The 25,933-nt window shown below is 39.7% G+C and overlaps 3 protein-coding genes across 3 annotated transcripts in view; 2 read left to right on the forward strand and 1 right to left on the reverse strand.

Annotated features, from left to right (window-relative positions):
• LOC134677790 (DNA topoisomerase 2-binding protein 1-A-like) overlaps positions 1-14,979 on the reverse strand; it is a 37,426-nt gene extending 22,447 nt beyond the window's left edge. Inside the window, exons 1-13 of the mRNA XM_063536218.1 lie at positions 14,838-14,979; positions 14,480-14,631; positions 13,691-13,823; positions 11,375-11,482; positions 10,585-10,844; positions 10,110-10,285; positions 9,306-9,403; positions 8,133-8,240; positions 5,878-5,951; positions 4,756-4,906; positions 3,234-3,399; positions 1,112-1,243; positions 142-326 (exon numbers count right to left, since the gene is read on the reverse strand). Of these exons, the coding sequence (XP_063392288.1) occupies positions 142-326; positions 1,112-1,243; positions 3,234-3,399; positions 4,756-4,906; positions 5,878-5,951; positions 8,133-8,240; positions 9,306-9,403; positions 10,110-10,285; positions 10,585-10,844; positions 11,375-11,482; positions 13,691-13,823; positions 14,480-14,631; positions 14,838-14,930 (1,836 nt within the window). The 5' untranslated portion in view covers positions 14,931-14,979. The remainder of the gene's footprint in view (positions 1-141; positions 327-1,111; positions 1,244-3,233; positions 3,400-4,755; positions 4,907-5,877; positions 5,952-8,132; positions 8,241-9,305; positions 9,404-10,109; positions 10,286-10,584; positions 10,845-11,374; positions 11,483-13,690; positions 13,824-14,479; positions 14,632-14,837) is intronic.
• A 196-nt stretch (positions 14,980-15,175) lies between these two features.
• On the forward strand, positions 15,176-15,633 carry LOC134677770 (U6 snRNA-associated Sm-like protein LSm2). The gene has a single exon (XM_063536197.1). The coding sequence runs from the start codon at positions 15,248-15,250 to the stop codon at positions 15,533-15,535; it is 288 nt and encodes a 95-aa protein (XP_063392267.1). The 5' UTR covers positions 15,176-15,247; the 3' UTR covers positions 15,536-15,633.
• Positions 15,634-17,422: 1,789 nt separating this feature from the next.
• LOC134677995 (ankyrin repeat domain-containing protein 50) overlaps positions 17,423-25,933 on the forward strand; it is a 120,973-nt gene continuing 112,462 nt past the window's right edge. Inside the window, exon 1 of the mRNA XM_063536437.1 lies at positions 17,423-17,858. The gene's annotated coding sequence lies outside the window, so the exon portion shown is untranslated. The remainder of the gene's footprint in view (positions 17,859-25,933) is intronic.

The following is a 25,933-nucleotide window of genomic DNA, read 5'->3' on the forward strand; positions in this document are numbered from 1 at the left end:
ATGCATATGAGCAAGGCTCGCCCGTATCCTTAGCGGGGTCCTTCCTCACAAGAGCTGTGCGCGCGCCACATCGAAAAAAAAAATTTAACATGACTATTAATTAGTATAAAATTAAAAGCGTGTAAAACCTGTGACACTCACCACCCAGAACACAGTAACCGCTTCCGCACTCTTAGTAACAAGTTGGTTATGGTCAAAATCCAGGGGTACTAGTACATGAGTCCCGCCCGCCCCGGCCGCCGCTAGCATCCCTCCCTCCGCTCGGATTTCCGCTCCAATCTCGCAGATAGCCTCATCTTCTAGGCCTTGCACTTCGAATATTAAATCTGGAATATGAGAGAGTTTCTTTTATTTTTTGGCATTTTTTATATATTGACCTTTTTTGCCGCTTTTGTGTTATTTCTAAACTGCAAAACGTAATTCAAGACCAAAAAAAACCGGGCAAGTGCGAGTCGGACCCACGTTTCAAGGGTTCCGTACATAAGTCCGACTCACGCTTGACTGCACATTTGTAATAGGTTTTCCCGTCATCTATAGGTAAAGAACTATAATTTTTTGAGTTTCAGTTTTAAGTATGGGGAGCCCCCAAAAATTTATTGTTTTTTTTCTATTTCTGTGTGAAAATCTTAATGCGGTTCACAAAATATATCTACTTACCAAGTTTCAACAGTATAGTTCTTATAGTTTCGGAAAAACGTGGCTGTGACATACGGACGGACGGACAGACAGACAGACATGACGAATCCATTGATAAGGGTTCCGTTTTTTGCCATTTGGCTACGGAACCCTAAAAAAGGCAAAAAATAAAAGAAACGCTCAATAAATTAAATACATTGGAGTTAGATAAGCCCTTCGGAAGATTAATTCTGTTTTCCGCTGTGAATTAAAAAAAAAAGAAATAATGCAATTTACAATATACATTACAATACAAATACTCTTTATTGTACACCTCATTACAGAAAACAATACAAATAATGCAGGAAGAAGAGGTAAATCAACAGGCGGTTTTATCGCTAAAAAGCGATCACTTCCAGACAACCTTTAGGTAGCGGAAATTAATAAATTTATGTGTAGGTGTTGTGATTTATGTATTTATTTATGTATTACATACCTTTAAATATATTTTCAGACTGTGTGAACCCTGACACCGTGACGGCCGTGTCGTCATCGTTACGAGAAGGCTCCTTCTTATCCGGTTCCGGTGATTTGCTCGATTCGGCCGCTTGTTGCTGTGACAGGTGCTCTGAAATTAAAGGATGCGCTATAATCACTAAATTATATTGGTTCCTGTCTTTTGTTCTGGAACAAAACCAAACTCTGTAGTATAGGGGACGCGGCTGCTACGGGCGGTTGGGACCTAATGTACTATAGAAAGACCATTTGGCATTTTTAACGGCTCAGATAGTGGTCGACGATATGGTTACGTGGTGATTTTTGATTCTAAAATATTTTTGGCACAGACCTAATGTTCCCAAAGGTTCCCCTATCTTTGGCATAATTTTTTTTGTAATAATTCTATTGTGCATAATAACTTTAGGCATAATATACTGTTAGCATAAACTCACTTGGTACTGGATTGTTGCGCATACGTGCTCTACGCATAATTTTTATTGATCGAAGTGTCTTTTGGCATAATGTTAATGTCCGAATCGAGACCTGGTATCTGTTTCATTTGGCATAATTTTATTTGTAATAAATTATTTTAGCATAATTCGCCATTAAGCATAATGTACTACAAGCATAAAATCTTATGGCATAGAAATGTTTTGCATACTTGCGAGAATCATATATGTTGTAGGCCCAATATTTTTTGGCTGAAATTAATTCGCCGAATGTTTCGCAACTCGCAACTATTATTTCTCATAATTTCATTTCGCCGAATAATAACAGTTTGTTTTCATGGGGTCGCAGTTCTAACTTAACCTAACCCACTTTTCTGGCAACAGTTCGTTTTCTTGGGGGTCGCAGTTCTAACCTAACCTAACCCACTTTTCTGGCAACAGTTTGGTTTCGTGGGGTCGCAGTTCTAACCTAACCTAACCCACTTTTTTGGCAACATTTTATTTTCGTGGGGTCGCAGTTCTAACCTAACCTAACCCACTTTTCTAGCAACAGTTTGTTTTCGTGGGGTCGCAGTTCTAACGTAACCTAACCCACTTTTCTGGCAACAGTTGGTTTTCGTGGGGTCGCAGTTCTAACCTAACCTAACCCACTTTTCTGGCAACAGTTGGTTTTCGTGGGGTCGCAGTTCTAACCTAACCTAACCCACTTTTCTGGCAACAGTTTGTTTTCGTGGGGTCGCAGTTCTAACCTAACCTAACCCACTTTTCTGGCAACAGTTTGTTTTCGTGGGGTCGCAGTTCTAACCTAACCTAACCCACTTTTCTGGCAACAGTTTGTTTTCGTGGGGTCGCAGATCTAACTTAACCTAACCCACTTTTCTGGCAATAGATTGTTTCCGTGGGGTCGCAGTTCTAACCTAACCTAACCCACTTTTCTAGCAACAGTTTTTTTATTGGGCTCCGCATCTGCTCCGGCGCTACGGGCATAGCAGCCCCTTCGCCCTTGCGTAGCAAAGCGCAGGCGCTAATGCTATGTGCCATTCTGCTAAATGTAGCTTATGACAGATGCGTTTTAGATCATACAAGTTATACCAAATAGAAAGAATCGAAATACGTTTTCTGCGATGTAAATATTCGCCTAAATCCTATTATGCTAAACAGATTATGCAAATCACATTTCGGACATTTAAACAAACGCAAAATAAAATTATTCGTATCAAAAGTCGGCCAAAATAATAGTAGACTATTTAAGATTCGGACTTGCAAACATTCGGCCTATTGCATATTATACAAACTGAAGCTTTCTGCAAATTTAACATTCGTCGAAATACATTTCTGCGAAATAGGTTATGCCAGATGCGTTTCGGGTCACGGAAGTTATGCCAAATAGACGGAACCCGTTCCCAAAAATGGAACACTTGGCATTTTAATCATTATCTCCTATCGGTTCTCGAGGTTATTTCGTCTCTGTCAACTATGGTAAGTTGTGGTTGGAACCTAATGTTCCAAATATGGAACATTTGGCTTTATGAACTTACATTACACAATTTATTTTTTACTTTTCGTAACTTACGACTTAGGTAATGATCTATTGTAGCGTTCGTCTGCTAATGCTATGAGCGGTTGGAACCCAATGTACTATATAAAGAACATTTGGCATTTTTAACTTACGGCTCAAATAATGATCTACTATATGATCCCGTTGTGGTTGTTCCTCCACTATAGGCTCTGGTGGGGGTAGTAACAGTTGTAGTGTTCGTTTGCTCATAGGGGAAGCGGCGGCTATGGGGGGTTGACTCGCTTTACGCGGTGTGGCTGGCTCGGTGTTTATGAGAAACTGAAAAAGAGATGATAAAATATTTTTAAAACTTAAAAACGAGTTACTTTTTACACTGTGGTGAAATGCTTCTTGTATTTTCCTTAAATGTAAAAATAAAGTGGTAAGTGTATCCTCCTACGGATATTATAAGTTCGATGAAGTTAAAATCATTTCTAAATTGAACAGAGTTGCATATACTTTTTATGGTTCAAATTTTAAGCAAAACAAAATCAACTCTATAAGGCCCTGCCATACAAATGAATAATCCAAAATGTCACTGAAATTTGAACCTATAGTGCAGGGAATGGGTCTCTATTGTTTCCCAAATAGTTCTAAGTCATAAGTCATGTATTTTTTGTCCGAATTTTCGTTAGTCATAATTGGTTTTTCTCAGAAACGCGTAACTTTTCAGGATTGGCATAAAACAAGCCTAACCTAACCTTTCTACAGAATAACCTTACGAAAATCCTGAAAAGTTAACGGTTTCAGTTTTATGACTAACGATAATATGACAAACAATACATTATGACTAAAAACTTCATGGGAAACAAAGGGACCCCGCAGGGAATAGAGTTGATTTTTACTTGTTCGAAATTTTAATGGAATAAAAGAAATGCAACTCTGTTCAAATTAAATATGGCTTCAATTTTATCGAACTGAAGAAGCACTATAGGACCTTGGGCCTTATTGTTCGTTTTTTTAGCATTAGAAATAAGGTAAACAATCATGATGTGTCTTTTAATTGAAAAACACATTTTAAAAATAAGTTACGGCAAATATGTAACAATTATGAATCTAATACGATCATTTAGGCTATATCCTATACACTATTAGTTAAAATTTCAATAGCAAGTTTCAGTTTTTTTTTTGTGTATTTTTTCTTAAGGGGCCCACTGATTAACAGTCCGCCGGCCTGTCAGTTAGAACAAAATTTTGACAGTTCCGAACAACTAACAGGCCGATACTGTCCGGCGGACTGTTGATCAGTGGGCCCCTTTAGTAATAGCAAAAAGAATAGATAGTATAGAGGGGTCTTGTCATTGTAAATTTTGTAGTCACAGTAAATTTACTGCCATCTATCGACACACGACTAAAACTCAAAATGAAAACGTATAAAATTATCAAAAAATGTGTATATATAGATAAATGATTTTATTATTTTTATATCATTTTGATCCATGTTCATTTTGATATCTATGTGTTAAAATTGTTAAATATGAAACGGTGTCGTCACGCCATCTAGCCGAGAATAGGCTAAAGGTGTGTGCGGCATCTATCCGAGAATGACTTTTTCTTGATTTCCAAGGCACGTTTTTTCCTTAGAATTTATTCGTCTTATACGAAGTTACATATGTCTTTGGTAATAGTAAATACCTCGGCCTCGTCCAACACTCTCCCGGCCTCGACGCTCCGTATGAGCCACAACGGGGATAGGACCGGCACCGAGGGCAGCGCAGCCGCCGCGGCCGTGGCCGCAGCACCCCATGAAACCGCATGGGTCACTCTGGAGTTTGGTCCGTCGTACCTAAAACAAATTAAGAATTAAATAAGTTATTGGCAAAAAAATATTATTTAGTACAAGCTTTTATCACTGACTGTACTTTTCTTTTCCCAGGCAACTAATACTCATCGAAACAATTCTAAAAACCCCAAACACAATTAGTTTGAGTTGTTTTATCACAGAGTTCCTATGGCCACCTCCCATCTCCATATCAGATCAGCTCGATGATACCATAATATTGTCACCAGACTATGGACGACCGGTCTGGCCTAGTGGGTAGTGACCCTGCCTATGAAGCCGATGGTCCCGGGTTCGAATCCTGGTAAGGGCATTTATTTGTATGATGATACAGATATTTGTTCCTGAGTCTTGGTTGTTGTCCATGTACTTAAGTATTTGTATATTATATATATCGTTGTCTGAGTACCACACAAGCCTTCTTGAGCTTACCGTGGGGCTTAGTCAATTTGTGTAAAAAAAAAAACCTATAAATGTCCTATAATATTTAAGTATGTAACAAAATTTTCAGCTTCATCGGAAACCGGGAAGTGAGAAAATTTAACTTGTAAGATTTGACCCGTACAAACATAGTTACATAACTAGGTACATACTTACATAGGTAGGTAGGTACATACTTACATAGGTAGGTAGGTACATACTTACATTGCAAGTTGAATAAAGGCTTGTAAAAAAATGTCCTCATTGGTTTAAAATATTTGACCTGAGAATATCCTCCTAAGGCCGAGTCATACAAATGAAAAAACCAAAAATTACCACTGAAATTAGAACCTATAGTGAAGGGAATAAAGTTGATTTTGTTCAGTGAATGGAATTATCACAATTTAATTTTGGTTATAAATTTAACAATATAACTCAATATTGTTAAATTTTCGCAAAGATATAACTCAAAGCAATAATTTCGTAGCAATTAAAATAAGTAACCTGTAAAAATGGGAAATCCTCGAACATACCTACAGTTTTGTAAATGTTGTTACCTGGTGCCTCCGGCTTTAGATACGCACGCCCATGCGCGCTCGCGAGGGGTCCCATCCAGACCGCTCACCCAAATCTGTACATTGAAAGATAAACAACAAATTACAAAAAACCGGGCAAGTGCGAGTCGGACTCGCGCACGAAGGGTTCCGTACCATAATGCAAAAAAAAAACAAAAAAGAAACGGTCACCCATCCAAGTACTGACCACTGCCGTTGCTTAACTTTGGTCAAAAATCACGTTTGCTGTATGGGAGCCCCATTTAAATCTTTATTTGATTCTGTTTTGTAGTATTTGTTGTTATAGCGGCAACAGAAATACATCATCTGTGAAAATTTCAACTGTCTAGCTATCACGGTTCGTGAGATACAGCCTGGTGACAGACGGACGGACGGACGGACGGACGGACGGACGGACGGACGGACAGCGAAGTCTTAGTAATAGGGTCCCGTTTTACCCTTTGGGTACGGAACCCTAAAAATGTACTACTTTAAGAGCCAACAGGAGTGGTCATTTCTCTATACAAACGTGAGCAATGATTTTTTCAACACAGATTAATATTGTCAATATCTGTGTCGGACCGTTTTGCTTTTTTTGATATTTTTGTTTTTTAAGGCGCTAGAGAGCCCTTCAAAAATGGCCAAAATGGCCTAATTGACTATGCTGCAATGAGAGGCGTAGTATTCAAAACTGATATCAATTAGCCAAAAAAAGCAAAACGGTCCGACACAGATAATTTCATAATCATTTAGATTTCCAAGTTTGGTTAAGTTTTGGAGGAGGAAACAGTCGAGTACAAATCCTCGATTTTTGAGATTTTTACGCGGGATTTTTCGCCTTGTCCTTATAGAGACGGGGATATTTACCTAAAATATTTAAAACTCTGCTCCTGTTTCGTCTTAAACTTTCACAATTTTTACACATTATTAAATTTTTACATCGGGACTTTATCGCGCGGCTAGAAGATGTTGATGTCAACTTTAGCTAGTCTTCTCCCAGTCCACGGGGACAACGCCGTCGTCGAAACGTCGGAGGTAAATTTTAAAACTTAAATACGCCATTAAGACCCGTTGTACAATGAAGTATTTGAACAAATTAAATAAATAAATAAACCACCATTCTTCATAAGTAATTCATTTTTTTAGGTGGTTTTTTGTTTCATAAATAATAGTTTTATATTTTAGATATCTTTTAAATATGTACAAATTAAATTATTTTCAGAAAATATGTTAATTTGTTTCTACTTAATAATATAATTTAATTTGTTCAAATACTTCATAGTATTGATTGGCAGCGCCATCTCTCTCGCTAACTCGGTATCATCATGAGAATGATCCAGTTGGAAGGTTCGAACCATACTGTTCTACCTTAGAGATGGCCAGGGGGCGCCACAAGCCTTCAGTAAGAAGTGCATATACATGGAAAAATTTGACTAATGCCGCTGTGGCCCGGTGGCCGAGTGGTTCAGGCACCTGCCGCGATAGCAGAGGACGCTGGTTCGATTCCAGCCTGGGGCACTGGAGGCCTTGGTCACTTTTTCTTAGTATATGACATTTATTTCAGTTTACCCGTTGTACAATTTAAAGATTACAAATGTGTCGCTTAACTTCAAACTCGGGTAAATCCATTCGATCCTCTCAGTAAATATCTACCCTATTACCTTGTCTTAATACCAAAATCGCATAATCTGACAGATGGATTTACCCGAGTTTGAGGTTAAGCGACTCAAATAGAGATGTTGATTGTAGATATTACTATTAATAAAAAAATATACATAAACTAGCGACCCACCCCGGCTTTGCACGGGTAAACAAATTATATACCTAAACTTTCCGCAAGAATCACTATTGATAGGTGAAAACCGCACGAAAATCCGTTCAGTAGTTTAGTAGCAATAGACCCCCAGAGTGGATTGTCGTAGTGGCGCCCCCTACGCAGCCTTACGCGTAATATTCTCAATTTAGAAAACAAATAACCCCCATATTTTGAAGAAGTTTTTTTTTTATATTATGAATGGGCTTACTCATGGCCACAGACTAGCCGAGGCGTAGACGTGGCCTACGATGGAGCGAGCTCGCCCAGAAGGTGCCTGTTCACTCTTGATTTGAAGGTTGCCGGGTTATAAGAACACGGAAATATAGACGCCGCCGCCGGCAAGGAATTCCATTCCTTGGCAGTGCGCAAAGTGGCAGTGGGTTAGGAGTAAATAAGTGTTCCGTGAACAAAGTTTTGTACGGAACCCTAAAAGTTTACTTACACAAAATCCGTCAAATATAGGGCCAGCCTTTTTGATGGCAGCTACGTCAAATGCTTCCAACGCTTTCTGAATTTCATCCACATTGGAATCTCTCTTCGACTCTTGGAACTGAAAAAAAAAACAATGTTACAATTTTTTTTATCAAGTAGCGGTACTTATAATTCCGATACTAGATACCTACTTCAATAAATTATTAGGCAATTCATTAACTCTTTAAATTTTTACTTGACGTTGGCTACGGGTAACACCGGCCTCAAGTCCATACAAAGACAAAAAAAAACCGGGCAAGTGCGAGTCGGACTCGCGCACGAAGGGTTCCGTACCATAAAGCAAAAAAAAAAACGGAAAAAAATGCAAAAAGAAAACGGTCACCCATCCAAGTACTGACCACGCCCGACGTTGCTTAACTTTGGTCAAAAATCACGTTTGCTGTATGGGAGCCCCACTTAAATCTTTATTTTATTCTGTTTTTAGTATTTGTTGTTATAGCGGCAACAGAAATACATCATCTGTGAAAATTTCAACTGTCTAGCTATCACGGTTCGTGAGATACAGCCTGGTGACAGACGGACGGATGGACGGACAGCGAAGTCTTAGTAATAGGGTCCCATTTTACCCTTTGGGTACGGACTCCTAAAAAACTCATTCAATTCCACCCGTTTGCACTCTCTTCAGGGATGATTTCCGACATAAAAACTATCCTATGTCCTTCCACGGGACTCAAACTATCTCTATACCAAATTTCAACTAAATCGGTTCAGCGGCTTAAGCTTGAAGAGGTGACAGACAGACACACTTTCGAGGTAACAGACAGACACACTTTTGCCTTTATAATATTATATATATATATATTATTATGAATGACGTATAAGCAACACTTGCATTGCCTGTGCTATCAAAATCGTTGCAGACTTGTACAGAAAGGCAACTTCTAACAAAACCGAAGTTTGACAGCGGTTCAGGGTCGAATCGTGCTGTCCCTTTCTAATATATGGCACTATCCCTCTCTGCTATTTAGGGTTGTCAAAATTCAAGCCATTATCTGTGGTCGTGCACGCAAATGGACGTCAAGTTGTGTCAAGCCTAATAATTGCTCGGAGCAATGCTGAGCCGAACGGAGCCGAGTTTGCCCGAAGTCAGGAGTTTCGCATCCCTGGTCTAACTCTATCTTACCTTTGTGGTTCCTGACAACATCATGGAATCCGCCATTTTGCTTTCGTCAACGAAATTACTAGGTTTCCCTTCTTTAGTTATCCTTGTGAGATTTAAACCTGTTAACAATAAAAACATTATGTAACAAGTCTATTACTCCCTAGAGAGAGTAATAGAGACAATACATATGGATGAAAACATTTATTTTCAGGCACCTATTGGCCCATAGATAAATACCTTAAAACTAGCATACATATTATTACAGAATATATATCTTAAAACTAAAAACACAATTATGGTTGCGACGCAGTTCGCAACTCCGCAGTGTCAGGGAGCCGGCCGCGGAACCGCCGGAACATATAACGGAGGGTTAACTGGTAGAGAATGCCTTCTGGCATGAAGTTCGCCTTTGTACAATTTTTACTGTGCAATATAGTATAAATAAATAAATAAACAAACAAATAAATATAACGGCTATAACTTACTGTGTGATAAATAACTCATGTTGGACGACGAGGTAGTCGTGCTAGTCACTTTGTACTGGTGAGGGAGTAATGTTGGCTATTTCTCCCTAGGGAGTAATATTGACTATTTCTCCCTAGGGAGTAATATTGACTATAACTCCCTGCATGATAAATAACTTACTCATGTCCGGCACGGGCCGGTCCCTGACCGGTGACGACGTGGTAGTAGAAGTCACACAATATTACTGTTGGGAGTAATATGGTAAATTACTATTGTATATTACTCCCTAGGGAGACAAAATGGCTATCACTCCCTATGTATGTGTAACCAAGTAATTTGAAAAAAATAAACACATCTTACTCATGTCCGGCACGGCCCGGTCCCGGACCGGCGAGGATGTGGTAGTGGAGGTCACTTTGTACCGCGACACAGGCAGCGCGAACCCCAGCGCAGCCGAGTCTTTTATCCAGTGAGGCGTCACGCACACTTTGCCAAACTCTATGGCGGCTTTGTATTTCTCACTTGATGTGGAGTCCCTGGGAAAATTAGATAGGTCAGTGAGACACTCCTGACTTCGGGCAAACTCGGCTCCGTTCGGCTCAGCATTGCTCCGAGCAATTATTTTAGTATTTGTTGTTATAGCGGCAACAGAAATACATCATCTGTGAAAATTTCAACTCTCTAGCTATCACGGTTCATGAGACACAGCCTGGTGACAGACAGACGTGTGTCGGACGTCGTCAGATAGACGGACAGCGGAGTCTTAGTAACAGGGTCCCGTTTTTACCCTTTAAGTACGAACCCTAAAAACTAGAAAGATACCTAAATAACTTACTTGGTCAACACCAAAACATCAGTCGTCTGACTCAAGAACACCCTGGAAAACTCCCCGCCATTCGCATTGACTAGTTTCATTATTAACTTCTTGTCGTGACTATTCAGGCCCGAAGTTGTGATTTGCAAGTTGGCGAACGGAGGCAGGCGGTGTGCATTGAACTCTGGTGAGGATCCGTTGATGTCAAGTTTTAGTGAGGCGTCCCAGACTGCGGCGATCCAGGTGTCTTTCATTACTGGGATCCCGCGTTCGGCTGCTTTCTGTGGGTAGTAGAACATTCTTACACAAGTCGATTAAATCCCAAAATCCCACAAGCTCAAGAAGACTTGTGTTGTGGGTACTCAGACAACGATATACAGGGTGCCCAGTAATTAATGGACAACCTTCTAACCATCGACATCGGCTGGTCCAGAAAATGCACTTATAGGTCTAGTAAAAGTTTCGTGGTTTTCGAGATAATCACACTTTTCTAGTTTTGGTTCCCTGTTTAATTGTAATGATCGTTTAGTTACTGGGCACCCTGTATGTATATGGAACGTTATCTATGAAAAGGGACCTTATTGTTGATGGCGCTTAAACAAACAATTTGTAAATTTTCGGGTAGTTATAACATTTATTGGTCAACCAACCAAATACAAAACCGCCTGGATCAGTCACTGAAGGACCTGGCTTTAATCTACATTATTTGATCATGTAATGTTGTCATCTACCCTCAACTGGTTTAAGGAGCCATTTGAGGGTAGATCTTGTTTACTTTTATTTAAATACCTAAAGATACAGGTTGACTTACTATGTATTTGTCGGAGAAAACGTTGTTGGCGATCAGATACGTCGTTTCCGAGGACAACACCGCGCTATACGTGCCACCCATCCATTCTATCTTCTGTTTTAAATTTGTCTGGAAATAAAATATTAGAGTTAGATTTAGATTAGATAGTTAGAGTAGAGTAAACGACTACTCGAGTGGCGACCATGGGGGGAAGAGCGTCCTCAAAGTAGACTCAAGATGCGTTGGGACGACGACATCAAAAGGACTGCGGGGAAGAAGTGGCTCCAGGTCGCAAAGAACCATGATGAGTGGCGTAAAATGAGGGAGGCCTACACCCGAACCGGAGAAAAGGGCTAAAGAGAGAGAGAGAGAGAGAGAGAGAGAGAGAGAGAGAGAGAGAGAGAGAGAAAGAGAAAGAGAGAGAAAGAGAGAGAGAGAGAGAGAGAGTTAGACCAGGCTAAGTTGGCAGATATTTTGATAGCCCAGACTTTGCAAGTGTTATTTAAACATCGTAATATCATAGAAGTTTGGCGTTTAAAATAACACTTACACAATCTGAGCTATCTAACTGCTGCCAACTTAACTAAGTCTAACTTTGAACATGACGTCGTCAGAACCGCTGGACCTTCGTGGCTACAGGTGGCCCAAGACAGAGAGAGATGGAACCGTTTGGAGGAGGCCTATACCCAAACAGGGGTTCTTGCAACAGAACCATAGTAAAAAAAATAATGAAATAAAAAAAAAAAATAAAAAAAAAATCCTTATGTACATACTCAAATACTTTTAGAATTAGCATTACTTACTTATCATTATTTTTTATAAAGTTAGATTATTAATTATTATATAGAAGGTAGAATATAAATAAGGAATAAAAAAAAACATAATAAAATATTAGGAAATAGTAATACTTAGGTTAAGATTGAAAAAACTGTAATCTTCAAATGCAAGCAAGAAATAAAAGGCTTTTTTATTTTTTTTTATAACTTTGTACAACCATCAACTTCCAAAGCATTAGGTTTTTGAAATGTTGAATACTGGGATTTGAAGTATTAGAAAGAAACACAATAAATATTTTTTATAGAATTCCGGGCGCGTTCAGCAGTTGTGTGATGCGCCTGAATTTTAGGGTAAGAATTTTTACAAGCCTTTATTTTAAATAAAAAATAAAATAAAATATCATTTATTTCAGGCTTTTAGCCCATAAAACACTGAGACAAATCACACAATACTCGTACACAATATTTTAGTTGCCTTGTTAGTATGTATGTGTGTATCTAAGTTAAAGTTAGTGCGGGTCAAATCTTTGAAAGCTAAAATTGACCCACTTCCCCATTTTCGATTGAGCTGAAATTTTACATACCTACATACAGGGTGGAAAGATAAGTAGGGCCCTGGAGGGAAACTACCTTAAATCCTTAAGCTGGCTCATTTTACTTAAAGGAGACATTCCTTTATTTTTAAAAAGAAACAAAACTGCATTCAAAGTATCTTTCTTTTTTTCTTCAATTTGGCTTGTCTAAAAAAATCTTAAGTACTAAATATTAGATTTTATGGATATTTTGTACGACAGACGAGTGTAAGACCTAATGTTTCTTGGAGAAATGTTATCATTAACATTAACTGTATCGACTAGTAGAATAAAATTGCGAAATATATATTTTTTTGAATTTTTAGTCGGTTCGAGTCCCGGGCGAGGCAAGCGAGTTTTAGAAAATCTTTGAATGCAGTTTTGTTCCTTGTTAAAAATAAAGGAATGTCTCCTTTAAGTAAAATGAGCCAGCTTAAGGATTTAAGGTAGTTTCCCTCCAGGGCCGGACTTATCTTTCCACCCTGCATATATGTAAATTGGATGACAATGCAATATTATGGTACCATTGACCTGATCTGATGATGGAGACAGGAGGTGGACATTGGAACTCTGTGTTTGGAGTTGTTAGAATAGTATTAGCTGTCTACAGAAAAAAGCAATGAATGCCTGTACCAAAAATGAAATTTTTGCCAAAAACTTATTATGTCTACTTTTAGGGTCGGTTGCACCAAACTGTTCGAATCATTAAAGAGTTCGCTAAATTTTTATGTATGGAAAATTTCATAGGAAAGCGCCGGGGCGCGCCGGCTGACGTTGATCAGTCTGTCAAATGTGGTTGGTGCAACTGGCCCTTAGGCCGCCCTAGTTACTAAAAGTGGCCAGTAACTGGCGAATCCATCGTAGGCCACGTCTACGCCTCGGCTAGTCTGTGGCCATGAGTAAGCCCATTCATAATAAAAAAAAAATAAAATAAAAAATTACTCTATTATACATATAATAAAAAAAAATTACAGTAATGTCTTACATACCTTTGCCTCCTTAGAAAGTCCACTGAGGGTTACAATCAAGCCCCGCATGGCTACTGTGTACACGGGATGCCCTTTGGATGGGATGGGGCTCCCCTCGGTGAGAGAGCAGGACAGGCATCGGGGACCAACCAATCTGTGACAAATTAGTAAAGATATTTTAGTGAAGATACAAAAAATCCATACTAATATGATAAAGGTGAAAGTGTGTCTGTCTGTCTGTTACCTCTTCAAACTAAAACCGCTGAACCAATTTAGTTGAAATTTCGTATAGAGATAGTTGAGTCCCGGGGAAGGACATAGGATAGTTCTTATGTCGGAAATCATCCCTGAAGAGAGTGCAAAGGGGGTGGAATTTAAAGAGTTAATTCATTGCCTGATCATTGACGTAAGCAATAAAGTTATTCTCAAATTGAATGATTGCTATTACACTTTATTCAGGCACTATAATTACATACATATAAGTTACAGGCAAAAGCTAGTATGCAATAGTTTCTTAATTCTTTGAAAAGAAAATTTGACGACCGGTCTGGCCTAGTGGGTAGTGACCCTGCCTGCGAAGCCGATGGTCCTGGGTTCGAATCCCAGTAAGGGCATTTATTTGTATGACGATACAGATATTTGTTCCTGAGCCATGGGTGTTTTCTATGTATTTAAGTATTTGTATATTATATATATCGTTGTCTGAGTACCCACAACACAAGCCTTCTTGAGCTTACTGTGGGACTTAGTCAATCTGTGTAACAATGTCCTATAATATTTATTTATTTTATTTTATTTTAAAATACTTACAGACACTTTGTGGCCTTCAGTTTTTCATAGAGCTCTCCTTCAAACTCTGATAACACGAAAATGTCATTCTTCATGGGTGGTTGCTCAACTGTAAGGGACTTCTCATGCGCCCACTGCGCTTGGAGGCCTCCTCCACGGTGATTTTCACACGTCTAGAGAATAAAAACGGTCAAAAGTGACTTCTTAAGAAAACACAGTAGGTAAACTTGTTTTGACTAAGAACGTTGATTTTCTGATAACCAAAGAGATCTATTTAGTAGCTAGAGAGTTTATTTCAATAAATGAAACACATTAAACATGGAAATTCGTACATTCTGGAGGAATTATTGTAAACAAAAACATGATTACAATAACTTACCGTATAGGCAATAAGCATGTCTTCAGAACAATCATTTTCGTCGCTACAATGTTTAGGTATAACGAATGTTACTTTAATTTTCACATCAGTCATAATTAATCCTATTTATTATTTAAATCTTTAACCTAATATAGCAGTTTGCCCGCTTATTTACAGAAAACGAAATGTCAAATTTGTCATTTTTTTTAATTTGGAAGTAAATTATGGTAGCGTTCATGCGTTTGAGTTTTTAAATCTCTTCAATTCTCTTGCCAGTTCGTAGTTTAGTACGGTTGTGTCGAGCGCCCTTAAGAGACAAATTACTAAATGTCAAAAAAATGTCTACCTTGCTTTATCTTATCTGTGGTATATAAAATTGTTTGACTGTTGTGCTGTGTTGTGCCGCCTTTTCGCAATTTTAACTCATAAAAATGCTGTTCTACTCGTTTTTCAAGTCTCTTGTGGGAAAAGATGTCGTAGTCGAGTTAAAGAATGATTTGAGCATATGTGGAACTTTACATTCTGTGGATCAATACTTGAATATAAAACTTTCCGACATTAGCGTCATCGACCCAGACAAATATCCGCATATGTTGTCAGTAAAGAACTGTTTTATCAGAGGCTCAGTGGTCCGCTACGTGCAGCTACCAGCAGACGAAGTGGACACCCAGCTTTTGCAAGACGCCGCCAGGAAAGAAGCAACGGTTTCTACAAGATGAACATAACCTCAAAATCCTAGAATTTATTTTGGAGTGTTTGGACGTTAAGTACTTGTAAATAATAAGTGTAAGCTTGAATAAAAATATGTTATATTGATTATGCTTGTTTATATTTTCAACATGGAAACATGGTCGCCCTAAATCGACTTGGCGCCGTTCTGTGGAGCTCAAGAGCTGGGTGTATTGGGGATGGGGTGGGAGGAGGCTACCCAAGCTGCCCAGGACCGGAGTCAGTAGAAGAAAAAGATTCGAGCCCTACACCCTAGCAGGGGGTAACAGGATGGGAAGAAGAGAAGATGTTTTCAATACTTATGATAAAGACGGTACTGAAATTTATTAGAAACTCCTATAAAACCTTTAAGTTCTGATGGGAGCGTTTAGGAAGCCAGTACATTTTATGACTTCTCTTTTTCCACTCAGGTCAGACTCGTATGATTTCATATGTCAACTTCCTTTAAGATTCTTGAAGCTACATTTTAGTTTTTTTTTAATTTATTTCAAAATAATATAAAATTTAAATTTATTTCATTTTATTTGTTAAAATTAAAACTTTAAGATATCTAAATTTATAATTTATAAATACCTACGCTACCTACCTGGTGGTCAGACTTGATAATAAGTTTTTGGAAAAATTTCATTTTTGGTAAAGCTTTTATCGCTGACTGTACTTTTCTTACGACAGACAACTAATACTCATCGAGACAATTCTAAAAACCCCTAACACAATTAGGTTGCGTTGTTTCATCACAGAGTTCCTATGGCCACCTTGGAGGATATAACCAATGGAGACGCCATGTCTAAAATTTTCGGTACAAAATAGTCTGCCGTTTTTTGCGGGGGAGGGGCACATCAAATGTATAGGTACGTCATGTCAGATAAACGTCAGTCCATACATGTGGTTGACATGAGGTTGACCATTGGCCGCCTATTTTCGACAGAGGGGAACGCCTGTTAATGGCGGCTCCATTGGCCACCTCCTGTCTCCATCATCAGATCAGTTCGACAGTACCATATTGTATTGTCATCAGAACTACATACAGCTGCCAATTTTCATGACGCTACAATCCTTAGAAGATGGTTAAATTAGTTACCTTAGATTCCATTACATAGTTACATACAGGTCGACCTAATAAAAGCGTGTAAAAAGCCATCACCGGCTAGCCAGTACCTGAAGCTATTGAGACCGCCGAGGACAGGAACACGAAAAGCATGGTACATCGCGCAGGAAACTCTTCAAACTAAGAAGAAGCTATACTAAATATCTAAAAAGACCTCTGCAAGCTACACCGGGGCCAAAAGTGCCCAACGGACTTGCCGCGTTACCATCTTGGATAGCAAAAGCTTTGGCAATGTATTCAACAGAAAATATAAATTGTATTCCATGCTGTAAGTATACTAATGAGATACACTCTTTTCTAATACTATGGATGCTAGGAGCCATGGCTAGCCTACAAGCGGCTTCTTCTATATAACCACGCCATCTATTATTAAATCGTAACGTTAAGTAACATTAGTTAAATAGCGCCATCTATCGTTCAGTAGCTGCACTAAGTGTAAAGCTAATGTGCATGGGTATTTTTTTTATGACTTTGTATTTAATACACACGTTTTAATGCAAAAATTGATACAAATACATTTATAGAACCTAATGTTAATATATTTGCATCTATTTTTAGCCATTGCAATAAGGTTTGGTAGCAAAAGGTTGCCGTGCCATTGCAGTATTAGTTGCAGTGGTAATATTAATTTTATTCTAAATACTATCATATTTTTGTTTCATTCGTTTGCAACTCATTACTTTTCTACATTCTTTTTTAATAAATTCCGTGTGTGCTGTGATCTGAAACAATATGTGGTAAAAATAACAAATGGTAGATTAAATTTTTTGACGCTGTCAACATTTTTATATCGCTTCAATTTGTTGTATACTATAGTCTCATCTACTTTACGCTCGTCTCATTTATTTTGTCTTCGTATTCCTTGAATTAAAGCTTTCTATAAACATTTCTCGCCGCGAGTGAGTGTAGTGTGCCTCAGTTTTAACAATAAACGATGAACGCGTTTACTTGTAAAAGATAGTAAAACGTCTATACATATAATTTTTCATACATCATAATCTTACAGCGTCTAACATGTGATTCCAAATGTAAATAATTAATTGATATTATCGCACAAAATGGACGTGAAAGCTTGTAATCGTGGGTGTACAGTGAAGTGACGTCTTTTAGGTTCATTGGTCTTATATTTATGTGCAGTTATCAGTGTTTTTTCAAGAGACTAAAACACTTTCCTTGGCCTGCCTTCAGCTTCAGGTTTAAAAAAAGTAAGTTGCTTTTTTAATTGTTTTTCTTCGTCTGTTTTGATCATGAGTTAGTTTTATATTACATTTTCACGCATCTGCTTACAGTGTGTCTTGATGAGTCACACTTGCTTTTGTTTTATCTCATGTTTATGTTAGGTGTTAATATCCGCGATATGTCGGCTTATTATCTTCAATTAGCAGAATGCAGGTCGTATGTGTTACTTTATTATGATGCCGCCGACAAACAGTTTATTATTATGATTATTTATATGATCTTCAACCTGCCTTTTCAATGTCTCCTTTGAAAGGTAGAAAGGTACTGCCCTAAAAGCAAATGTTATTTCTGGTGAGCCTGCAAACTGGTATTTTCTTTTAATTTTGTACACCTTGTAAATTATATGGAAAGTATCTATTTTATTTCTGCTCTTAAATTTAAAATCCTATACTGGAATCCAGAACAGGTAATGCGGCAGAAAACTGGCAGATTCAGGAATAACTAAATAAATATCTGTTCTAAAAATCGGAAAACATAAAAAAACTCAAAAATGCGCGTTTTCCCAGAGATAAGACCTAGCTAGATTTATTAATCGCCCCCGAAAACCCTCATATAGCAATTTCATCAAAATCATTACAGCCATTTCTGAGGTCCCAAAAATATATAAATATATAAACAAGAATTTAAAAATAGACTCGATAAACTATCTAAACAGTGAAATCGTGCTAAGTGAACTATGATTTAGACGCACCAGCATCAGCTGCCTGTCTAAAACGAAATAATAATAATAATAATAATAAGCCCGCAGGGCAGCTTGTGGCGAGCTGTTGGGGAGTAACGACCCCACGGACCCGAGTGCTCCCGAGAGTCGGTCAGGGTCTCCGTCTCCGGCGTGTCTTCGTCGGTCGGAGTGGACCCCAAGGGGACCCGCAGGACTCTCAGCTCTGGCTCGCCTTCATTGGCCGTCCAGAGAGGAGTCGCTAGAGCTATATGCTCCAGGGGTGGAAGTGTTAAAGGGCATAACGCCGCGAGTAACTTCGGAGAAAGCGCAGCACCACCTCTCGACACCCCTGAGCCGCTCACGCCGGTGTTGCACCTGGCCGTCTTTACGATGGCGCATCAGGTGCCCATCTAACGAGTGGCGAGTCACCACCTGTCTCGATAACTTGTGTAAGCAATGTTATGGCAGGTGTCCGGACTTCTTTGCAATAGCCCAGTCTTTTTTCCACCCAAACTTAAACCATAGACCAGTATTCTGACCATATTCTTTACAATAGCTTCCAATGCCTGCTGAAACCGGTTCACGGGTATTTATTGATGTACCCGTGAATGGGTTCCAGCAGGCGTTCTACATGACATCAAATCTCTCCAAACGGCCTCTACGTGTTGGATCCATATCCCCACGCACGCCTTATAAATGACCGGGCTCGAAAGACCCGAGAGTTTTAAAACGGAGATACAAATAATAATAATTACTGGTTTAAAGGTATTAGATTTGAAGTGGTAACATGTTTGTACTAGATTTTATCAAACCGTTCTTTTCCAAATTGTATAAATTTTTTATTCCAATTTTTAATGGAATAATAAACAACTTCTTTTCCAAATCCTTTATTTGTAAGTTACATAACCCAAAAGTTTAAAACTGAAAGTGTGAGAAACTATTGTAATTTAATGCATATTTAATTTTAAAGTCAACCGTGGGAATTATGCATAATGAGCCATTAGTATTGTTTACACAAAAAATGGCAGACTTGAATCTTACGACGAGGCCACATTGCGCGATTGGCGACCGCGGCAACCACGGGTTCGAGCGAGACAGCGATTGTACCCCTTCCTTGCAGTTTAAGAACCGGAACGGAAGCAAGAAATTAGACTGACAACGCAAGAAATTAATCAGTATCATAAACTATACATTTAAAGGCCAGTTACACATGCAAAATTGGTTCATACTAGTAAGGCTAGCTCTACATTACAACTATTTCAATAGTTTTATTTCATGAGTAACTATTGCGGTAACCGAAGATGAAATTATGACAGTGGGGGCGCGTCAAACATATCCATAAGGCAAGCCGGGGCTAATTTGGCTTACATATAACCTTTACAACTCTGCTCAAACGTCCAAAAACAGGCAAGCCGGTGGGAATCGGCTTTTATGGACGCGCCGCCACTGAATTAAATATAAATAAATAAATAAATATAAAATATAAATATTATAGGACATTCTTACACAGATTGACAAAGTCCCACAGTAAGCTCAAGAAGGCTTGTGTTGTGGGTACTCAGACAACAATATATATAATGTACAAATACTTAAATACATAGAAAACACCCATGACTCAGGAACAAATATCTGTATCATCATACAAATAAATGCCCTTACTGGGATTCGAACCCAGGACCATCGGCTTCGCAGGCAGGGTCACTACCCACTAGGCCAGACCGGTCGGTGAATTATGATAACATTTTAGTTTTCCTTTTCTATATTTACCAAATATATCAATTTCTATGAAAGAAAGATAAAAATGTTTACTTATCATTATCATAACAATTTCTGAGGAAATGTGAGTCAATCTGAATTTGGAGAAGACTTATCAGCTGTTATAAATAAAGCTATCAATATTTTAACATACATACTAAACATATAGAGTCAGACCAAGAAAAGTCTGCAGCGGATTTGATAGCCCACGCAGTGCAAGTATTATTTTAAACGTCAAACTTCTATGAAATTATGACGTATAAATAACACTGGCACTGCGAGGGCTATCAATATCGCTGCAGACTTTTCGTGGCTTAACTCTACCTGCTAAGGTCTGTTCTGAACCGATTTTGATATTATTTGATAATGTGTCATTCTATCATCATCATCTCAGCCATAAGACGTCCACTGTTGAACATAGGCCTCCCCCTTGGATCTCCACACGTGCCGGTTGGAAGCGACCCGCATCCAGCGTCTTCCGGCGATCTTAACAAGTCATTCTATAGAACTTGCTAACTACGTAAACAAAAGTCACTAGTAAATTCATCATTCCGTGACAATTTCAATATGGCGGTTTGTTTACATAGTTAGCAAGTTCCATAGAATGACACTTTACTATGGAAATATTTTGAATACTTAGTCAAATGTTTTAGTTAATCATTAATTCATTACGTTGGCCACTTGATACGGCACGACAGATTCTTTTTAAACATCCTGGAAGGCAAGATTGAGGGGAAAAGAGGCAGAGGAAGGCCTAGGCTCACATATCTCGGCCAAATAAAAGAAAAAGTTTCTGTCGTGTCGTACGAGGGAGTTAAAAGGCTGGCCCAGCAAAAAGAAGAGTGGCGATTACTCCACCGACAAGAGCATAGCTCTTAAATACTGATGATGATGAATTCATTACGTGATATTAAACAAAGAGATGCACTAGGAATAGGAAGTAACTATATTTGCTTAGCCATTGGCATTGAATACAAATTGCATGGTTAAATTAGTCAGTGTGGTGACGCAGAAACCAGCTAAGTGCGATTCGGACTCGCGCACGAAGGGTTCCGTACCACTACGCAAAATTCTGTCACTGTACAATCGACGTCAATAGTTATTTACAGTACATATGGTCCTATTTTCCCGCAGTAGTGCGTAAAATAGCACTTTTCGTGCGTATGTCAAAAGTTTAAAGGGCCATATGTACGTAAAACGTTGTACGATACACGTGCGAATAGGTAATTCGAATGCGACTTTCCTCTTTTCCGCACTTGTATTGTAAATAACTATTACTATAGTTCGTTTTTTTTTAGCATTAGAAATAAGGTAAACAATCTTGATGTGTCTTTTAATTGAAAAACACATTTTAAAAATAAGTTACGGCAAATATGTAACAATTATAAATCTAATACGATCATTTATATTCTTTTGCTTTTATAAGTAATAGTTTTTGATTTTTAAAAAGCGTTTTTTACCCGACTACGGCAACGCAAAAGGAGGGTTATGATTTTGACCGGTATGTATGTGGGTATGTATGTGGGTATGTATGTATGTATGTTCATCTGTTCCCTCATAACTTCTAAAATACTTATTATAATTTAACAAACGATGTGTCATTCGAAACGTCTTAATCGTCCGCTGGTTATAGGCTATATGGCGTCACAAAAAAATGAACACTGCGCCCTCTAGAGGTCATAAAGTCACGACCCAAAAAACTAAAATTAAGTAATGATGATGTGTCATACATCATTGGAAAGAGCTCAATTAGCACATTTCAAATATATAAATATTGTTAGCGTTTGCACCCGGCTTTGCTTGCATGCGCCAGATAAAACATTAAATTTTCGGTTAGGTGATTCGAACTATGAATCTACAAGCGCTCTGGATTCTATCCGCGTGTTACGCGACTACGGCGATACAAGAAGGTTTTTGCAAAAGAAATTTGTATGGCCGCTATACATGGTGTTTTTTTTAATGTCCTGCAACATTTTATAACGTGAATAGGTATAGAAGTCCTGATCAGCCAAAATGTATGAAACAGTCAATTTTTTTACAAGATACGTACGCGTTCCGAAGCCGGGCGCCTTCGGCGCCCTCGTACTAAAATAGTCGGGCATAGCCCGACGTACGCGTTCCACAGCCGGGCCCCTTCGGCGCCCTCATACTAAAAGAGTCGGGCGGAGCCCGACGTACGCGTTCCAAAGCCGGGCGCCTTCGGCGCCCTCATACTAAAATTGTCGGGCGTAGCCCGATGTACGCGTTCCACAGCCGGGCCCCTTCGGCGCCCTCATACTAAAAGAGTCGGGCGTAGCCCGACGTACGCGTTCCAAAGCCGGGCGCCTTCGGCGCCCTCATACTAAAAGAGTCGGGCGGAGCCCGACGTACGCGTTCCAAAGCCGGGCGCCTTCGGCGCCCTCATACTAAAAGTGTCGGGCGGAGCCCGACGTACGCGTTGCAAAGCCGGGCGCCTTCGGCGCCCCCATACTAAAAGAGTCGGGCGGAGCCCGACGTACGCGTTGCAAAGCCGGGCGCCTTCGGCGCCCCCATACTAAAAGAGTCGGGCGGAGCCCGACGTACGCGTTCCAACGCCGGGCGCCTTCGGCGCCCTCATACTAAAAGAGTCGGGCGTAGCCCGACGTACGCGTTCCAACGCCGGGCGCCTTCGGCGCCCTCATACTAAAAGTGTCGGGCGTAGCCCGACGTACGCGTTCCAAAGCCGGGTGCCTTCGGCGCCCTCATACTAAAAGTGTCAGGCGGAGCCCGACGTACGCGTTGCAAAGCCGGGCACCTTCGGCGCCCTCATACTAAAAGAGTCGGGCGGAGCCCGACGTACGCGTTCCAACGCCGGGCGCCTTCGGCGCCCTCATACTAAAAGAGTCGGGCGTAGCCCGACATACGCGTTCCAAAGCCGGGCGCCTTCGGCGCCCTCATACTAAAAGAGTCGGGCGGAGCCCGACGTACGCGTTCCAAAGCCGGGCGCCTTCGGCGCCCTCATACTAAAAGAGTCGGGCGTAGCCCGACATACGCGTTCCAAAGCCGGGCACCTTCGGTGCCCCCATACTAAAAGAGTCGGGCGTAGCCCGACATACGCGTTCCAAAGCCGGGCGCCTTCGGCGCCCTCATACTAAAAGTGTCGAGCGTAACCCGACGTACGCGTTCCAAAGCCGGGCGCCTTCGGCGCCCTCATACTAAAAGAGTCGGGCGTAGCCCGACGTACGCGTTCCAAAGACGGCCGCCATCGGCGCCCTCATAGGCACTAAAGGAGTCGGGCGTAGCCCGATATAGGCGGCGCACTGCGTGCATTTCTGTACTGAGGACGCCCTCGCAAAAGTAATATAAAGTGACTTCAAAAAGTTAGTAACGAAATCATGACCCCAAAATTAATTAAATAAAAAATAAGTTCAAAAACTAAAACCGCCGTGGTCGTATGCCACGATTATAAACTTAAAAGTAATGTGGCATACGACCACGGCTATCCTCTGAATCTCTGTAAATATATAAAAAAAATCAGTAAATTATATTACGTTGTTTTTTATATAAAAAAAATGGTAACATTTATAATATTTCCTGCTTGATAATTTTAGATAAGAATTCTATCTTGTTTCATACTTTTTAGAGGGCGATTTGCAGTAGTCGGGTTTTAGTTTTTGAACTTATTTTTTATTTAATTAATTTTTTCAATTAAAAGGCATGTCTAGATCGCTTACCTTCTTGCAAGTTCTTTCTAATGCTAAAAAAAACTAACTAAGTATAGTGCGGAAAAATAGGACCATATATGTACTGTGAAGATATGTTTACATTTTTCGTCTTATTATTATTACAAAGAAGTAAGGTGCAAAACTGTAAACATATCTTTGAAGTCGATGTCATCCCGTCATGCGGAAAGACGCCATGTAAACTTCTGCACTGTCTTAATAATTCTCCCGGCAGTGGGGAGACACTCCTGACTTCGGCCAACTTCGGCCAATGAATGTTATAGTGTTGTTTAGTGTAAATTGTGCGAATTGTTTATGTAGGTATTTAAGGATTAAAAACGAAAGTAAATAAAGTTCGGATTCATATTTTATTTTTCCATGAGCCCTCAAGTGTAGGGTGGGCCTAGACGGCGCCTCAATCAATGCCCCCCAATATAGCAAAGGCTGCCCCCCTGTCTGCGATCTCAGTAGATCTAGATTTCTGGAAGTGCATTAAAAACTAGAATAACTATAGAAGACTGACAAGAGCTAAACAAAACCGGCGGAGTGCGAGTCGGACTCGCGCACGAAGGGTTCCGTACTTTTTAGTATTTGTTGTTATAACAGAAATACATCATCTGTGAAAATTTCAACTGTCTAGCTATCACGGTTCGTGAGATACAGCCTGGTGACAGACAGACGGTCAGTGGAGTCTTAGTAATAGGGTCCCGTTTTTATGGGTACGGAACCCTAAAAAACCCGGCAAGTGCGAGTCGGACTCGCGCACGAAGGGTTCCGTACCATAATGCAAAAAAAGGCAAAAAAAACGGTCACCCATCCAAGTACTGACCCCGCACGACGTTGCTTAACTTCGGTCAAAAATCACGTTTGTTGTATGGGAGCCCCACTTAAATCTTTATTTTATTCTGTTTTTAGTATTTGTTGTTATAGCGGCAACAGAAATGCATCATCTGTGAAAATTTCAACTGTCTAGCTATCACGGTTCGTGAGACAGACCCCGGCCCAGGTGCAGGGTACAGCCCGGTGACAGACGGACGGACGGACGGACGGACAGCAGTCTTAGTAATAGGGTCCCGTTTTACCCTTTGGGTACGGAACCCTAAAAAGCTCCACATGGCTAACACGTATCTCTGATAGTTTTCTTGATTCCTTCTCCATAAATATACCTACACAATTTTCCACAAAAAAAGTCCCACTTGTCCGGTTCCGGTTTATTAAAGTCAAAAATCGGAAGATCAGCGCTGACTTTTGGGTTAGCATTTATGCTGAGGCGGGACCATTTCGTGGTAAACTATTTTTTTTTTTTATGTTTAACTTTCTTTGTTGTTCTTTACTTGTGTATTATAGTTTATCACGAATAAATGAGATGATTTGATTTGAAAAATGTACTAAAATAAAAGCTGAGTCTACATAAATTCCGTCATTGTGTCACATCCAGTAATATCTTAAATCATATCTCGCCCCTATTTACCTTTCGCCCGCTTCCAGTGGTAATAAATAGCATTAGCCTTTGCCTGCCTGGATTGAAAGCACCCTAGGGCATCTATAGCCATATTTCAGTTGCGAATTGCGAAATGCAGTAAACCACCTCACAGGGGCATTCCATAAAAGATGTCTTCTTAGTCGGGTTTTTAATGCAATTAAAAACCCCCTTCGCTATGCTATATGCCAAAAAAAAAAACAATTTTATGCCAAACATGTCTTCATCATTTGGAAACAGAGGTACAATAATATAGAGAGGACATGGGGGAGGGGCCAAATGACCGAACGAGATGCACTTATGGAACTTTCAGTAGGAGTAGCAGATAAAGCGGTATTATTGCTTGTCCTTGTCACAGTCTCACTTTTTGTTTGTTCCCCACCAAAAATTTAGTATGGTTTATGGTGGGCAACAAATAACCCGACCGATTTACGTAGATTGTCTTTGGTATAATGTCAGGAATGT

Source organism: Cydia fagiglandana, chromosome 27, assembly GCF_963556715.1.
Source record: "Cydia fagiglandana chromosome 27, ilCydFagi1.1, whole genome shotgun sequence".
NCBI classification, from domain to species: domain Eukaryota; kingdom Metazoa; phylum Arthropoda; class Insecta; order Lepidoptera; family Tortricidae; genus Cydia; species Cydia fagiglandana.

Bases quoted from the DNA above. Each gene is read 5' to 3' on its own strand.
- LOC134677770 (XM_063536197.1), top strand. From the start codon at position 15,248: ATGCTGTTCTACTCGTTTTTCAAGTCTCTTGTGGGAAAAGATGTCGTA.